Below are 18,949 nucleotides of genomic sequence, written 5' to 3'. Positions count from 1 at the left end.
CTCTACTAAATCTCGAAAGGTTATGACTTTCAAATCCCAAGAAAGCCATCAGGCCTTCACCTTCACACTGCTCAGCTCTGTGCTTGGATTAGTTTCTGTCACACAACTAAACTGGTAGAATTTGGTCAGTAAATACTAAGTGTGTGCCTCACACTCTTGCTGTCAGTAAATACAAGGTCAGTGTGTAAAATCTCCTCTAATGTCTTTCTCTATGCCTCCCAACCCCCAGCAGGTCATTCTTAAGGCTTTGCTTCATTGTGTGTGTCCTGACAGCAAAGCTCAGACGCCTGGGAATGTCAGCCTTTTAAATAAAGCATTCAGAATAAATCACCCAGACGCCGAGCTGCAAAGAGACAAAAGCAGAAGATAAGTTCCCACAGAATGGAAAATTTTAACAAAGAGTACCGTGCGAATAGTTCAGTGTAAAATGTTGCTTAAACTTTTCAGGAATCGACCAGCCGATTTCTTCTTTTCACCAAGGAAAAACGACCGCAAGTACGTTCTTCCCCAGTTCACAACCCAGGCTTGATGTTTTCTCTGAAAAGTAGAGGGAGTGACATAGCACATGGGGCTGGGAAAACTGTAGAGGAATGTGTGATTGGCGGAGCTGTTTGTTAGGCAGAGTATATGATGTCGCTGCATGCTTCTCTGCCCCGCCCCTTATTGTGAAGTCTGAGTCTCAGACAGTGTGTGTGTGTGTGTGTGCGTGTGTGTGAGAGAGAGTGATAGAGGGAGAGAGAGACAGATGCACAGCTACAGGGTGATTTTTTTTTTTAGTCAGAGAAGCAGACTTTAATTCATCTGTCAGACATGTTTAAGCTCTGAATTGACCTCTGGGTGGAATTGTACTTTTCTCTTCATCAAAAATGGAGGTAAGCACTGTTTATATAAACTCAATGATTTGTCTCTCTCGGATAAGACATGAATTGCATTGTAATGTGTATATTTTTCATATAAAGCTTAAAGGTTTATGAAGCCGTTCATATGATGTAGTTGCTAAATAAAAGGCAAACGTTTATGCACACGCCAATGATTTATTTCTATATACACAGTCAGGGTACAGTATACTGCAGATATAATTACCTGTAGCTTGTTCTATTATAAATTGTAGTTGTGGACAGTATGCTTCATGAACACTCTTACGGAATAGATGAAAGAAGGACTAACTGTTAGTCGTTCAAATTATTCATTTTTATTTCAAGAATAACACTGGTTTGCTTGTTAATATATCATGGAGAGCAGCAGCCCGGTCACTGTTTGGCTGTAATATGCTAGTGACTGGAAGGTTATGTGTTCAGATCCCTGAACCACCAGTGAGCAACTGCAGGACCTTTTCCCCTCGAGTACTCACCTGTATTCTTGCACTGCATTCAAAACCCTTTGCCAAGCAAATCACTATAGCAGTATGTTAATCTGCTTGGCAAATGAACTGGATTCTCATTGTAAAGGACTGGAGAAATGTGGCTACTTTTTCACCTCATGACTTTATAAGCGTCATATTTTGTCCCTGGACCTCCAGCTGTCAGTATATAGGTCTTCAGGATGTGCTGCGAGCCCATGCGCCCCACTGACCTCCTTTCAACGCGCCAGCCCCCCAGCCCCCCCAGCCTTGTTTAGGTCCTGTATCAGTGCAGTGTAATATGATCCTCTGGCTGAGACAGAGAGAGTGCTGAGACTGGATTTTACGGGTGTCGTTAACTAGATGCTTTCCGTTAGAATATGTGAAATCAACGTGCAGACGAGTGGAAATCAGCAGTCTGGGCCAAATGTTGTGCTGAGGCTGCTGTAACACACTGACACAGATTTGACATACAGTACTGTGTAAGAGTCTCAGACACTATCCGGGACATTTTTATATAACTTTTGTCTTCACTGCAGAACTTGACCTCTTAGCGAGTGGAAATACCTAGAACATAGTCAAATGTATATTATACGATTACAACAAATCAAAGATTATTAAACCTACTTCAAGGCGTGTATACTCACTTCTAGCTTGAAATAGTCTTGCTCTACTGGCAGATAATTTAGCTAATTTTATGCATTTATTTCTAAAAAGAAGTAAAAAAAAAATATATCTGCCAATAGAGTAAAAAAAAACAAACAAACTACAAGCTTGAAATGTCCAGAAATAAGTTTAATGATCTTATATTTGATTTATTGTGATCGTATAGATACATTTGACTATATTCAAATATTTTCACTTGCCCAGATGATTTTTTTCTTGTTGTTGCCAGATGTTTGTTTTATGTCTTTAGCAGATAAGAGCTCATTTTAGGTTTCTAAGCATTCGGCATTTCCGCACTTTTTAGATAAAAACATAATGAAGACTTGTATTGTTTTGTATAGGAGCAGGAAAAAGAAGCAAGTGCAACAGCTTAAGTGTTTTGGAGAATTGTGACAGCTTCTAAAACTTACCAGCCAATTTAAAAAAAAAAAAAAAAAAAAAAAAAAAACTGCGCAAGGTAGTTTTAATTGCAGAGTGAGGTCACACCAACTTTACACATGCCTTTACAAGACTGTTGCACAGCACTGTACAAAACAATTTCTATTCTGAGAAAGAGAAGTGTTCATTCTGACTACGAATTTTGTGTCACGCTTGCAAAATCATCGTGGATATATTAAGAGATATTAAATCTGCCATGAATTGGCAAATCTCACTGGACCCTTTGAATTTTAAAGGTTACTGTTGCTATAAATTGTCACGAAAGATCATGAATCATTCTATTCAGTCCTCGTGAGCTAAATTACTAAATTACTGAGCACTTTTGCAAATACTTTCATTTCCCATCTTGTTCCCACCATGCGAGATGTTCAATGATTCATCCTCCAGTTGCAACTATCTTACAAGAAAAAAAGCACAACAAGAACGCGATGCGTACTTCGGATTCAACCGGTGACGTGATTCGTGTCTAAACCGATTCCTGTATGGACGTCTGGGTCTCCAGATGTTTGTCTCGGTCTCTGACTGTGTGAGCATCATGTTGGCTATCGTGTAAACTATAGCTGGAGCTGTGTGGAATACTAGTGAGGCTGTGTGGAATCCAAGTGATTGGATTCAGAGTCAGGAGTCAGGGTGAACTGCTCAATCAGATCAGGTTTTCTTCTTCACCTGGTTCATGGTCATGAGTTCAGACATACAGTACAGTATTATCAGCTTTGTGGTTGTTTGTTAATTGGTTGTGCTGTATTGGTGTTGAAATATGGTTCAAATTGACCCTGAAAAGTTCGCTGTGTTTACTGTTCAAATTTTGAGACCTAAATAATCAGATTATTTATGATATTTGATCTAAATATGAGTTGCTATGGGACAAGGGTTCTCCATATTTAAATTGTGCACCAAGCTTCACACCGTCATACGATGGTAAATCTGACTACACGCCTATTCGAATATGTGGTGGCATGAAGCAAGGAAACATCCCTTTACTATTTATGTATTGCTTGATTGCATTTATTGCATCTGTGAATCATCATTTTAAACTTTTAATCTACTGAATATGCTCATAACATCAATCGCCTGGGATTTCTTGCAATCCATCTAGTCCATCCATCCATTTTCTTTACCGCTTATCCTATAGTACCAGTGCGTTTCTTTCTAGTCCACCCAACACTAAACATCACATAGCTACTTCAATGCCATAGTATATATATTTTTTTTTCATTCTTCTCACCAGTTCTCATACTGCGAAACTTTATCTTTAGCCTTCATGTAACCGACTGCAAACCACGTGTGGCTTCTCAGTTTCATTAATCTTGCTCATATTAACCTCTTCTTTTCCTTTTTTTTTGCAAATATTTCTGATTTCTCCCTTTTAATTTGGCCAATCTGGTCAAAACCAGCTTGAGAATGTGGTCTGTAATGAACATTGCTCTTCTGTTATACAGTATTATTAATTACCTATGACAGACATACACTACTGGCTGCTAGTTAACTAGATAATGCTGATTATATGAAAACACGACTAACTTGCTTGGTAGAAAATGATGCATTGTTTAATCTACAATAATAAGAATCAATTGTCTGAATTGTTCTGAACAAACCTTTTTTTTTTTTTTTTTTAGTTTTACTTTTCACTAATAAAACTAACCTTGTTATATATGGGTCAAAGAAAAGAGCGATATTTGTGGCTCAGGTTGTAGTTCACACAGCGTCACCTCACTGTGGAAAGCATGGTAGCAGGAAGAGGTTAAAACTGTGGCGAGGGTAAAGACAGCGCAAAAACAGAAGGCATGCGGGTCCAGGAAGTCAGCTTTAAGCTAAACCTCAAGAACTGATAAGCATATGTGGCAGCAGAAGGCCCACTCACTCAAGGCATCGCTTCTTCTAGAATAACGTGCATGCATTCATGCATTTACTGTATAGGAGAGACTCTATCCCACCAGCGAAATAATGCATCTGTCATAGACCAAGCAAAGTGTTGGTCTGCACTGGAAGTCTAATATCTTCTGCATATCTCTATTCTGTTCTCTATGCAGCATGTGGTCAAGAAAATGGAAAATGTGTCATAAATCTTGTGTTTGTTATGGCTCAGCAGGTGTTCTTCACCACAGTCCAGTCTGTAAATGAAGCCTGCAGCTGAGCGATGTTCAGCGTTCACTATCCAAATCTAAACAGCGTTCGATCATTCAGAGGAATAGCATCCTACTGCTGAATAAATTAAAACATCGGAGCCCGGAAAGCAGACTCTGAGAAACATGGTGTTTGTGTATGATATTTGTCATAGTTCAGAGACAGGAAATACCAGCGCAGCTAATAAGGCAAGTAACACAGACAAGCTGGGGCCTGAAGGGGCCATAAGTCCCAGCATCCTCCCTCCGTATCCCCATTTACGTTCCTAAGATGGCTGACCTGGATGACGTGGGTGCACACTATGACCGCTGGTCACATAACTCTTGAAACTATTCTCATAAAAGTGAGGATCCTCTTTATGTCTTTGTCATTCTTTGCATTGCATCCTTATTGCCTTACACCTAGATTCCTTTGCTGGGGTTGCCATAACTATGTGTTTATTTTGTGGAGAGGTGCGGAGCTGGCGCAAGACATTTCTCACTCCCAAGGTCATAGGTTAAAGTGAATTGGGGGTGGGGGAGGGGTGCATAATTCCCATAGGAATTACCCCTTTGGAGCCAGTTAATGGACTTTGATTGTCGTCATAACGCAGCACACAGGATGTGCTAGTACAAGTTCACACAGCACACAAACTGACACATGTACAATACACAGTGTGTCAGTGTACAGTCAGTTTTTATGCCAAATTTGGCTAGTTATGGAACAAAGTTGTGGGTGGAAAAAGCAAATCAATAAGTGGTGGTTTTTGGGGGCTGAAACACCAAAAAAAAAAAAAAAAAAAAACCCCACCTACAGACAGCCTCTACAATGTCCAGAACCATTTCTATTATAAGACGTATTGCAAAGATTAGGAGAGGGAAAATGGGATTATGGAGTGAATAATGGCTGTTCCAGCCCTGCAGTGGATTGGCATCTCATCCAGGCTGAACTTCCGCCTCACCCAGTATTTCCAGGATAGACCCTGCATCCACCTCGAACCTGAAAATGAGCAAACGGTTACGGAAAGTGAGTGAGAGCAATAGGCGATGATAAAAATGGCAGATATTGCAAACAAATACACACACACACACACACACACACACACACACGCACCACTGCTTCCCATGCAAAACTGAGAAAAAGAAGAAAATGGCATCTCTCTTTTTTCATGCCCAATGGTTTTAGGCTAGTTTCAGGTCTTTTTTTTTTTTTTTTTTTTTTTTTGCAGATTCGATATGCATTTGGGCTGGAAATTTTGATGAGACCTGGCAACCCTGCATACACACACACACATGCACGCACAAACACACAGTGTTTTCATAGTAATTCCTAACTGAGGAAAAAAAAGAACAGCTTACTGCTAAATGGAGTATTTTGGAACTGTAGCTTTCTTCAGGAAGCCTCTGACACACAACTGCAAGCAGGCCATAATTAGACCAGAAGAAGGATGAGCAAAGACACTAGTATAGTGTCAAAGCATGATATCATAGTTTTCATGTTACCCTCAGTGTAACATACTTATTTGTCCGTATGACTCAGAGAGAAAGAGAGAGAGAGAGAGAGAGAGAGAGAGAGAGAGAGAGAGACAGCTGCAGAAAGAAAGTTCCGGCCAGCTGTCTCATCCTCATCCCCACAAACACACGTGGAGAAATCCCAACACCTCACAGCTGACTGTGACCACGTCGCACACAGCACACAGACTTGGAAATGTTCTCAGTCAGCAACAGTATAGTGTGCACGCACACACACACACACACACACACACACACACACGCACTCGAAGGCACCTCCACATACCATCTAAGCATTGCCTCATAAAAAGAGTACACTGGAGTCTAAATCAACAGCAGAAACAGAGATCATACTTGTTTTTTTTGTTTTTTTAACAATTAAAATACATCGCATATTCTGACACTTTGTGTGTAATAGTGGTTTTTTTGGCCAGATATGTGTTGACCACCACCTGGGACGTGTCGCATGAGTCACAATGTAGCTGTATGGCTGTTGTGATTGGTACGCTAAAAGCAGTGCAGTACAACAGGTGCTTGTCACGTCAGCCTGCTGAACTCAATAGAGCCTTTGTTGTCAAAGATTCATCTACAAAAAGAGGCCAGCTCCATTTAAGGTCGCTGGTAGGACTTATCAGCGGGAGGCTGACGACTGAGGAAGGAAGGCAGCCGCGTGTGGGGAGTGAGGATAGGGTGAGCCGTGGGATCCGAACAACTTGCAGATCAGTACTGTCCACCCTCAGAGTAATTGGTCACTTCGAATTCGAATGTCAGAAGCACATGCTCATATCGGGTACATGAAAATAGCATTTTAACGGAAGCTGGGGGGAATTCACAGCACACTGAGAAGTTCATGACATAAGACAGAGTGGGTAGAGAACGCCAGCACTGAGAACTCTGCTGAATTCCTCTTAATATTTCATCACTTCTTATTCATTTAAACTATGATTCACAGGAAAAGTCCAAATGGTTTCCATAGCTGCTTCATTTGTCTGTCACTGAACACATATAAGACTAATATATATATATATATATATATATATATATATATATATATATATATATATATATATATATATCAGTGTCCTCCACTAATATTGACACCCTTGGTAAATATGAGCAGAGAAGGCTGTGAAAAATTGTTTTTATTGTTGAAGCTTTTGATCTTTTCTTCAAACAATTCACAAAAATACTCTGCTCTCAGGGATTTCAAACAATTACAAACGCAACACAGGTTTATGAAAGAAAAAAAAGCTTGTTAAATATATAACAATAATTGGCACCCCTATGAATTCATATGAAAAAAATATATTTGAAGTATATTCCCCATTGATATGTTACTCTTTTTCATACACCTGGGTGACATATGAGGTAACACACAGGCCAAATCCCCTTAGTCATTCATAACGATGGGTAAGAGCAAGGAATATAGCTGTGATGTGCGGCAAAAGGTTGTCGAGCTTCACAAAATGGGGAGTGTCTATAAGAAAATAGCACGAGCATTGGCAGTTTTGGCACACACAGAGAGGTAGCCACATGGAAAAATAAAAAATGAAAACCTGACTGCCTCTGACAGAAAGCATAAAATGAGCCGTGGTTGGATCTTCCAGCAGGACAATGATCCAAAACATCATCAAAATCAACACAAAAATGGTTTACTGACCACAAAATCAAGGTCCTGCCATGACCATCCCAGTCCCCTGACCTGAAACCCATAGAAAACCTGTGGGGTGAACTGAAGAGGAGAGTCCACCAGCGTGGACCTTGAAATCTGGAGAGATTCTGTATGGAGGAACGGTCTCAGATCCCTCGCCATGTATCCTCCAACCTCATCAGGCGTTATAGGAGAAGACTCAGAGCTGTTATCTTGGTAAAGTGAGGTAGCACAAAGTATTGACTAAAAGGGTGCCAATAATTGTTGCAAAGATTTAAAAAAAAATTTTTTTTTATAAACCTGTGTTTTGTTTGCAATTGTTTGACATCCATGAGAGGAGAGTATTTTTATGATTTTATTGAACAAAAGATCAAAAGGTTGAACAATAAAAACAATTTTTCACAGCTTTCTTTGCTTATATTTACCAAGGGTGCCAATATTAGTGGAGGGCTCTGTATGCATATATACACACACACACACACACACACACACATATATATATATATCTATCAGTGTCTCCACCCTACACTGGCCATGGAGAAGACAGCGTAGAGTTAATGAGTGTGTGTAACTGTTGCTGCTGAGGAATTTCTGAACACATGGGACCCGGGTTAAAGGGACACATGCACAAGTGTGTGTGCATGTCCATGTGCACGTGTGTTTGTGCATATTGGACGTAGCATATGTTTGTGCTGAATTTAGGATTTGCAGGTGGTGGTGTGTATGCCTACAAAACCTTGTACATAAGTTCCTGAATAAACAGCGGAACGATACTTCGAATTGTAATATTAGCGATTGATATACTGGACAGGTCTGTTTTGCCTTTTGCTTTCTATATCATGCCGTTTTGGGGGTTTCTGAGATATACAGGAACTTTTATTTGGAGAAGTACTGGGGAAACAGCTTCCTTTTATTTCTCCAACGGAAACTGTGACAGGAAGCAAAAAGCCAGACGCATGAAGTAACTTTTGTAGCTAGTTACACCTGCCTGTAACTACTGCCATCCTACTGCAGCTAAATGGACTGTGATGGATTACTAATGAGTGACTAATTATCTAAATATGTTTATCTTTTTTTGACAAGCAGACTTTCATAGGAACAAGATGACAGACAACAGATAAAAACAGAATGCTAACCATGATTCATCGACAATCTGTTATTAGACATTTCAGAATGGAGTGAGACTTTTAACCCTCCGATTATGTTATGGGTCAGCTTGAGAGTTTTCTGAAATACATTCATGAACTTATATGCACATATTTCTTCATATGGCTTGTCTCAGACACGCCGTAATAAAAGCTTACTGTTTTAAGCTGTTCTTTGCTGTTTTTGTGTGTATTTAAAGTGTGGAAGTCATTTTGACCCATAACATAATGGATGTACCCTTTTTTCCCCCAACATAATAGGAGGGTGAAACCAGACCTGATTTTACATTCTGTTGTCCCAGGAAGGATTATACACTGGATTACGTGGCTATGACTTCATATGTTGTGAGGCTCTGTTTCAGGCCACAATCTAAGGAATAAAGTCACTAACATTCCTAGTAGTGCCTAGCTATGGCCGGGCCTATTATCACCATCACACAAAGGCCTTGTTTGTTCTGATCATTACTTCGGGAAGGCACTAGCATCCCCGTTAGCCCCTGTGCCTGTGCATTGTCTCTGTGCAGAGTTTTTGTATTGTGAATATAAATGATGTCACGTTTTCTCCCCAGACCATCCTCGCCAAAGCACTCTATGACAACACAGCTGAAAGCCCAGATGAGCTGGCCTTCCACAAGGGTGATGTTGTTGTGGTGATAGAGCAAACTGTTGAGGGCAGTGTAGGCTGGTGGAAATGCTCTCTGCATGGCCAGAAAGGCCTGGCGCCGGCCAATCGACTGCGGCTCCTCTCGCCATCCGAGACTATCTATCAAATCCCACGTCCATCATTAGATGCAAACCCAACTTACGAGGCCATGGGACAGGTCTACAGGGCGCCATCCACACACAGTGTGCACAATCCTGTCCTTTCCCCACGGAAATCTGCAACGCTGGAGAGAACCCGCTCTCTAAACAAGGTATACATCCTTTTTTTTTTTAAAAAAAAAAAAAAAAGAAGAAGAGTGCATGTTGGTGTAGTGGAGATAAAAAGATATGATAAAAAAGATAAAAAGATATGCACCCTTCAGGTTTTTAATGAGAAAAGGTAAACAGTTATTAACTTGACAGGATTCACTAGTACAGTTTAAGTCGCAAAACATCAAGATTACACCACAGAAAAGAAAAGAGCTGGTAGCGATACAACTGCAGGTTAATAGGCAGTTATGTGGTGACCCCTGCTGGATAAAGCACTAGCAGATGCTCTGACTCGGCCTCTGCCTGAGCATTTTTATGGGCCCATAAAATAACCCAGAGGACAGACTTCAGACACCGTTAACTACAACCAGCAGAAGGACAGAGGGGGATAGAGAGGTGTCAGGCTGGCAAGCCCACATTGCTGATTTCCCTCCATGCTCCAGGGAGAAATTTTACCTTTACGGTAGTTCTCTTCCAGTTAATGTGCTTTGTGTTTTTAATTAGAGAACTGGGTTAAATCGGCAGACATACCGAGCTTAGTATGTCTGCTCAAAAACAGGTCCTAATATGGCTCCCTGAGGGGAAAAAAAATACCATGGTACAAAGGTGACATAAAGATTTGATTTTGAGAAAACACTTAAATTAGCACTTTTATTTATTTATTATTAGTATTATTTTAATTGTGGTTTCTGTGTGCTTTTGTTACCGTATTCCCTCCCAAACAGGGTTTTTAGACTGCTGGTATTCTTACTCCGTTACCTAGTGAACCACTATCAATATGTATTTATTGGTAGAGACTTCAAAGCGCTTGTGTCAATGGCTCTGGATAAGAGCGTCTGTCGAACGCCATAAATGTAAATGTACATTTGGTTTTGTGTTTTAAAGATGCTGATTGCTCGTGATCGCTCCAGTCCCAGTGCAGATGTGTATGCTGTTCCTAACCTTGGGAGAAAAGGCACTTTGTGCCTAGTAAGACTCTCTTTTTTCAATGGAACAATTAAGTTAATGTGTACTACTGTTAATACATGATTCAATATTATTATACAAACACTTTCATACACTACTTTATTTCTCTTAATGATTGACTAATAATAATATGAGTAACGATTTATATCTGTCCATAAATACAGCCACTATCAACACGGCCTACACCAGCTACTAACATTCAGAAGACATATGAAATCATGGACAACAGCATATGGACACCATGCAAAAATGTATGTGCAGAATACAGTAGTCAGTTCTATTTTGTCTTAAATATCTGCAATAAAATCAACGTTTTCTCAAAGGTTTACCGCGTGTAGCATATTACAAGTGTAATACAAAAATCTTTCCATTGTAACAAAGTCTCCTAATGTTTTACAGATTTATGCTGTACCACCCACACCATCCAAAGACCACAATTATGACATTCCTGTTCCTTCCAAAAGTGAGCAACACCTAAAGTTGCTTTCCAAATACAGCTCTTTGCCTAACCCACGGAAGTTTGAGCAGATATATGATGTGCCTGTAGCGCCTGAAATACCTATCAGTGAACGTGGTTTCTATGGCACAATCTCGTCCAAAGGTGCACATTCTGGAAAAGAGCTCTATGATACGCCCCCAAAATGTGTTCTTCCCGCAGCAGTCTCTGATGGCTTGCTCTACGACTTCCCAAAATGTAGTGAGAAAGCACAACAAAGGATAGACTCCACCCCACCAGAGAAAGAAAGCATCTATGATGTACCACCTAGCCTCAAGCAAAGAGAACCCATTCTGAATGGACTAACACTCCCAAATCAGAAAGTTATAAACCCAGGCGATTCTGAAAATGTTTCTAAACCTCTGGAATACAGGTGCAAACCTGGACCAAGGCCTGATCATCCTCGAGGACGTTCATTATGGGGCAGAAATATTATTTTGTCCAGAGAACTACAGGAGAGGGGGGCAATAACCATTGAAAACGAGGTGAAGAATGGCAGAGGTGTGCCTTTTTCCAAGAACCAACGGAACTCCACAGTGTCCACCTCCTCCACCACCTCTAGCTCTTCCAGGAGCTCCTGTGACTCTCTGCTGCTGGCCTCCCCCTCACCAGAGCCACTGCGCGAGATCACACTGTCCCCGGAGGAAACAGCCCAAAGGCTTTTGCAACTTCAGGAAACAGTTTGCCAGGCTGTGCCCAAACTCATGAACTTCGTAAGTAGCCGCTGGAGAAGCCGTGAGCACCTGGACCAGCACCTCCAGGAGATCCGTGCAGCCTCAGAGGATGTGGCCAACTCAGTCACGTCCTTTCTCAACTTTGTTCTGGATATTCGAGGTAATGCGCAGCGGCTCACTGACTCTAACCTGCAGGCCAGGCTCCAGAAGCAGCTCTCTATCGTGGAGGACTCAGGACTGATACTGCAGACATCTGTGGATGCTCTTGGTGGCTTGGGCTGGGCTCTGGATGCCCTGGCTCAGGATCTCGGGCAGCAGCAGTCTTCAGACCAGCTGGAGCGCTTTGTCATGGTGGCCCGCACTTTGCCAGAAGACATTAAACGGTTGGTGTCTATTATAAATGCCAACAGCAAGCTTCTGTTCAGAAACTCCTCGAAAGAGCCAGAAATGCCAAAGAACACCAGTCCACCACATGTGAGAAAAAACCTTGACAAGAACGAACCACTGCTGGATACAGAGGGGGATGATGATTATGTAAAACTTCAGGTAAACAGGCCTTGTCTAAAATGTTTCAAGAGTTTGGATATGAATACCTCTGGTGTCTGTCAAGTTAAAAAATCCAGCTCTATATGCTTAGACATTGACCTTTGCATATTTTTATTTCGTCTGCTCTCATCATTTTTACAGGCCAAGACAGAATTTGAAAAGCAACAGCAAAGTGAAGCAAAAAACAACATAAAATCGGACACAAATGGAGGAAACGAGAGAGAACAGGTAATGATTTTATCCATTTATATGTGCCAATTCTGTGTCCTGAAAAGGAACAGACATCAGAGTCAGCAGGATCCCTGGACGTAATTCTTGAATGCTTACAAATTTGCTGTAGATGCTAAAGTTGGAGGTCAACCCTTTCATCACAACTGCTTATTTCCTTCTTAACTACAACTGCATCCATCCTGTGTGCGTGCTCACACACACACACACACACACGCACACACACACACACACAACTTTGTAATGGAATGTCTCAATGTTTTCTTTATGCTTGTAATTTTCAGGCCTCCAAACCAGAGCCTACATGCCCTGACAGCACAAGCCAACCGCCTAGACCCGTTATTTCTGACCACTGCCGTCTGTATTTTGGGGCCATTAAGAAGGCCATTGCTGTGTTTGTTAATAGCCTGGAGGAGCAACAGCCCCCTGAGAAGTTCATATCCCACAGTAAGCTGGTTATCATGGCGGGCCAGAGGCTAATAGACACACTTTTTTGTGAAGCCCAGAAGATGCAGGACAGTCATGAACTACTGTATAAAAGCAACCACTTGTGTGCTCTCCTCAAGCAACTGGCAGTAGCCACCAAAAAAGCAGCGCTGCACTTTCCTGACAAAGTGGCAATCCAGGAAGCAAAGGACTTTGCCAAAGAGCTGGCTCAGAGGGCACACCATTTTCGCATATCTCTGGACAGCTAAGGGGTCTGTGGAAGGACAGCAGTGGTGCATTCAGTCCGATTCATACCGGCAGTCTTCTCTTTTTTAGTGACATCTGTTTTATTCTGTCAGTTCTTCTATAAGTGTGTCAGAAAAAATAACAACGTGAGGCAACAAAAAGTAAAGCATTTAGTGCAATTATGTGGCACGTTCAGCTATGTATAATGCATATTTATTAAAGCAACACTGGAAAAAGCAATAAAATACAAGACTAGGTGGAGAAATCGTTAGACTAGCACTAGTCTCAAATTAAGATTATAGCATCTTTCACAAGCAGCGTACAAGTGTGCCATTGCATAAATAAATGTATTGACTACAGTTGACTACATCTTGAGATAGTAGGGTTTATTCTTTTCACTTAAGCAGAACGTGCGCGTTTTTTTGACATCAGATGTTGTAGCCGGAATTTCAGTGAGAATAATAAGCAGTGCCCCTCAAAATTATGGTCATCCTTCTCAAAACGAGCAAAAATAAAGACTGTAGGGGATACACATTACACACAATAATTCTGCTTTTCCACGTAAACAATAGGAGAAGCTGTTTATCATTGTCCAAACCAAAATCACCCTCTGTAGAACTGTTTTCTTTAAATAATAGTATTTACCCCGTCCTGATTTCTTCTGTTTTTGGTGTCTATCTCATACTAAATTATTTCAGAAATTAAAACAAAATCTAAGATAAAACAAAGGCAACCTGAGTAAACACAAACTGCAGTTTTTAAATTATAATGTTTTTTTTTATTGAAGCAAAAAACTTATCCATTACCAACTGGGCCTGTGTGAAAATGTATTTGCTCCCGTAGTTACTAATTCCCCAAATCTATGAAACTGCATTCATAATGGGGTTCAGCAACCAGGTCTGATTACTGCAAACCAATCAAATCAACACTTAAATGGAACTTTTTCAACAGCATGAAGTTGGTTAAAAGTTCATACCCATTAACACACTATGCCAGAATTGAAAGTAATTCCATAAATGATGAGGAAGAACATGATTGAAATACATCAGTCTGGGAAGGGTTACAAAGTAATGGTAAATGGTCTGCACTTATGTAGCGCTTTTTTAACCTTAGCGGTTCCAAAGCGCTTTACACTGTGTCTCATTCACCCATTCACACACACACTCACACACCAATGGTAGCAGAGCTGCCATGCAAGGCGCTAACTTGCCACCGGGAGCAACTTGGGGTTCAGTGTCTTGCCCAAGGACACTTCGGCATGTGGAGTCACGTGGGCCGGGAATCGAACCACCGACCCTACGATTAGTGGACAACCCGCTCTACCACCTGATCCATAGCCACCCACAAAGCTATTTCAAAGGCTCTGGGACTCCAAAGAACCACAGTGAGAGCCATTATTGCCAAATGGAAAAACTCGGCAGAGTAGTGAACCTTCCCAGAAGTGGCCGACCTTCCAAAATTCCTCCAAGAGCACAGTGACGACTCATCCAAGAAGTCACAAAAGAGACAAGGACAACATCGAGGAAAAACTACAGGCCTCTCCTGCATCAATAAAAATCACTGTTCATGACTCCACTATCAGAAAGACACTGAGCAAAAATGGTGAGGTGAAAACCACTGTTAACCCAGAAGAACATTAAGGCTCATCTGAATTCTGCCAAAACACACCTTACTGATTCTCAAATATTTTGGGAGAATGACTTGTGTATTGATGAGTTGAAAGTGGAACTGTTTGGAAGACAGGGGTCCCGTTACATCTGTCGTAAATCAAATACAGAATCTCACAAAAAGATCATCATAACTACAGTCAAGCATGGTGGAGGTAGTGTGATGGTGTGGGGATGCTTTACTGCTTCAGGGCCTGGGCAACTTGCAATGATTGAGGGAAACATGAATTCTGCTCCCTACCAGAAAATCCTAAAGGAGAATGTCCGGTCTTCAGTCTGTAAGTTGAAACTCAAGCGCAACTGGATTACGCAGCAAGACAACGATCCAAAGTATTGGAGTAAGTCCTAGTCCTAGAAGTAAGTGAAAGACTGATCTCCAGTTATCAGAAGCGTTTGGTTGCAGTTATTACTGCTAAAGGTGGCACAACCAGATTTTAAGTTTAATGGGGCAATTAGTTTTTCACATGGGTGATTATTTTGCTTCAATAAAAATAATAAATAAATGAAAACTGTAATGTGCTTACTCGGGTTGCCTTTGATTTATGTTGTATTTGGTTTGAAGATCTAAAATTATTTAGTATGAGATATACATACAAACAGAAGAAATCAAGATGGGGGCAAATACTTTTTCACAGCACTATATGTACCAAAATTAGCGACAGCCTAAGAAATATTTTCAATAGATGCAAACAAATTGTTATTCTTTTTCAGATGCTCTCTTTCACAGTGAACGCAGTAGCCATGGTCTGTTTCCCTGGGGTATAAATATGAGGTTGCCTACATGAAAAATCCTTTTGTCGCCTGTTACCCTGGAAACAATTTTCTAACACAAAAGAGACAGAGGAGAGGTGCATGATCCCTCCAACCTTTTTATAACCCTTTCTTACACATTATAGGAAGACAGTCTTGTGTTATTCTGTCCAAGGCAAGCGTCATAAAATATTAATGTTTTTAAGGATGCTGGTCATTTTGAAACCGGTGTTTTGTGGTTAAAAACATTACCACTTAAGGCGAGACACGGCAGGCAAAAAAGACATTTCCTTTCTAGAGCTCACCAATATTGAGAAACTACAGGCTGTTCTAAACCAAGAGACAGAATTTCATTGGCTATGGAAGTTTAAAGTTTACTTCTGGAGATGTGATTCGCCGAAATGCGTCACGTGGCATGCTCCGCTACTTTACAACAGAGACCTCAACACAGTAAAAACACAGAGATGAAAACGCCGAAATTCCATGCAGAGAGGATTAAAAAGATGTAAGCAGCTATCCATAGTACGGAAATAATTCAATAAGCAAGGAAAGTACAAGTAAAAAAAAAATACATTTGTTAAAATGAAATATACATCTTTTTAATATAACTGTTTTCAATAACTAGATTTTTGCTTTTTAAATGTATGTGAATAAGTGCATATTTAATGAGAGTATCTTATTTACATATCTAAACGTATTTTTTCAGAAAACTTCATGCAAAAAAAAAAATTGCTGTAATAATGTATATAATTTATTGGTAAAGTTTCATGATAATATCTTCATATTAAACATTTTCACCTATTCACCTGCAGTGTCTCGCCTTAAAAACATTTCATTTGAAAAAGAAAAAAAATATTTTTTTAACGAAACATATACAATGTATATTTGAGCACAAAATAGTACTTATTGCATTGGTTATTCTTTTAAAAATATATATATGTATATATACATATATACATTTATACATTTATACTGCTTATTTTTATTAGGAGTACAAATGGTTCTGGAAGCTACTGTATATTGTAGGGAAATATACTATACTATACTTTTGTACATTTTATGACATTTCACACACTCTCTTTCTCTCTTCCCCCTCTTTCTATGCACTGTGTTGTAAATATGTTTCTTTAAATTTTATTGTCAAGTTTCACATTTTATATATATATATATATATGTGTGTGTGTGTGTATATATATATATATATATATATATATATATATATATATATATATATATATATATATATATATATATATATATATGTATAATTTCAGCCAAATTTCTGGCTATCAAATAATGTATTGCTTGACTAAATATAACCTGTTTTGCTAAATAAATATATGGTGTGGTCAAAAAAAAATGCATCACAGGAACAATCCCTATGGTTTTGAACAGTAGCAAAACACTGCCACACTTAGCCTCAGTGTGCAGGCTTAGCTTCACATAACAGATGTTTACATCTAGTCCACAAAACACAATAATAACTGAATTTATACAAATGAACCAGTTCAAAAGTTTACACACGCTTGATTATTAATACCGTGCGTCGTTACCTGGATGATCAGCGACTGTGTTTATGTTTTGTGAGAGTTCTTCACGAGTCCCTTGTTCATCCTGAGCAGTTAAACTGCCCACTGTTCTTCAGAAAAATCCTCCAGGTCCTGCACATTCTTTGCTTTTCCAGCATCTTCTGCATATTTGACCTCTTTCCAACAGCGGCTATATGATGTTGAGACCCATCTTTTCATACTGAGGACAAGTGACACAACTCTTACACGACTATTACAAAAGGTGCAAACATTCACTGATGTTCAAGATGGCAACACACTACATTAAGTGCCAGGGGGATGTAAACTTTTGAACAGGATGATCGGTGTAAACTGTTGTAATATTGTTTGAAGCTCTTATTTTTTTTCATTTATTACTGCCCCTCAGATGCTACATAAGATATTCCCAGAAGACAAAATAATGCTAAACAAAATGTAATTTTTATGATCCCCTTTCATTATTATTATTATTATTAGTAGTAGTAGTAGTAGTAGTAGTAGTATTTACATTCTGCAAGGCATATGTAAACTTGTGACCTCAACTGTAAGTATCTATCTATCTATCTATCTATCTATCTATATATTTACCCAGACACTGGTAAATGGGAAGCGCAGACTTTTGCACTCAACTGTAACTTGAACAGAATAAAGTAAACTAACTTGTTTTCAGACTTTATCTGTAATGATGTCAGCCTGTGTAACTGCTAAACACATTGCTCATAATCATTATCAGAGGAGGACTGGACTAAAAATACTGTCAAACATCAAAACACACATCTGCATGGTCTCAATTTGAATGAACAGATTTGGGTTTACGGTGCCAACTCACAGCTCCAGGCTTCCTGATTCGATCCTGAGCTCAGGGTCCTGTCTGTGTGGAGTTTAGTGCATGTTCTCCTTGTGTCTGCGTGGGTTTCCTCTGTGTTTTATGGTTTCCTCCAACCTCCGAAAAACACGCCAAATAGGTGGACTGGTTAAGATAAATTGCCCCTTGTTGTAAATGAGTACAGAGCCCTCCACTAATATTGGCACCCTTGGTAAATATGAGCAAAGAAGTCTGTGAAAAATTGTCATTATTGTTTCTTTTGATCTTTTGTTAAAAGAATTCACAAAAATACTCTGCTCTCATGGATATCAAACAATTGCAAACACAACACGTTTTTATTAAAAAAACCTTTTTAAAATATAGGTGTGCAACAATTATTGGTACCCCTATGAATGCATATGAAAAAATATATGTGAAGTATATTCCCATTGATGTTTTACATTTTTTAGAACACCTGGGTGACTAGGAACAGTATATTGTTCAACCATAACTTCCTGCTTCACAGGCGTATAAATATGAGGTAACACACAGGCCAAATTCCCTTAGTCATTCATAACAATGGGTAAGACCAAGGAATATTCCCTTATTACTGCTGTGTGGCAAAAGGTTGTTGAGCTTCACAAAATTTGAAATGGCTCTGAGAAAATAGCACAAGCATTGAAAATGCCCATTTCCACCATCAGGGCAATAATTAAGAAGTTCCAGTCCACTGGAAATTTTATGAATCAACCTGGAATTGGACGCGTGTCTATATCGTCTCAACACACTGTGAAGAGGACGGTTCGAGTGGCCAAAAAATCTCCAAGGATCAC

The 18,949-nt window shown here is 39.8% G+C and overlaps 1 protein-coding gene across 1 annotated transcript; it reads left to right on the top strand.

Moving 5' to 3' along the window:
* The first annotated feature begins 328 nt into the window (after positions 1–328).
* Positions 329–14,320, top strand: cass4 (Cas scaffold protein family member 4). Its single transcript, XM_053652343.1, has 7 exons — positions 329–872; positions 9,423–9,767; positions 10,651–10,734; positions 10,896–10,982; positions 11,131–12,447; positions 12,589–12,675; positions 12,960–14,320. Exons 1-7 carry the CDS (start codon positions 867–869, stop codon positions 13,368–13,370), a joined length of 2,337 nt encoding a protein of 778 aa, XP_053508318.1. The 5' UTR covers positions 329–866; the 3' UTR covers positions 13,371–14,320.
* Positions 14,321–18,949: the final 4,629 nt, after the last annotated feature.

Source organism: Ictalurus furcatus, chromosome 21 (genome assembly GCF_023375685.1).
Source record: "Ictalurus furcatus strain D&B chromosome 21, Billie_1.0, whole genome shotgun sequence".
In the NCBI taxonomy this organism is placed as follows: domain Eukaryota; kingdom Metazoa; phylum Chordata; class Actinopteri; order Siluriformes; family Ictaluridae; genus Ictalurus; species Ictalurus furcatus.
The sequence above is the reverse complement of the archived record's forward strand: the minus strand, read 5'-3'. Positions and strand labels throughout refer to the sequence as shown.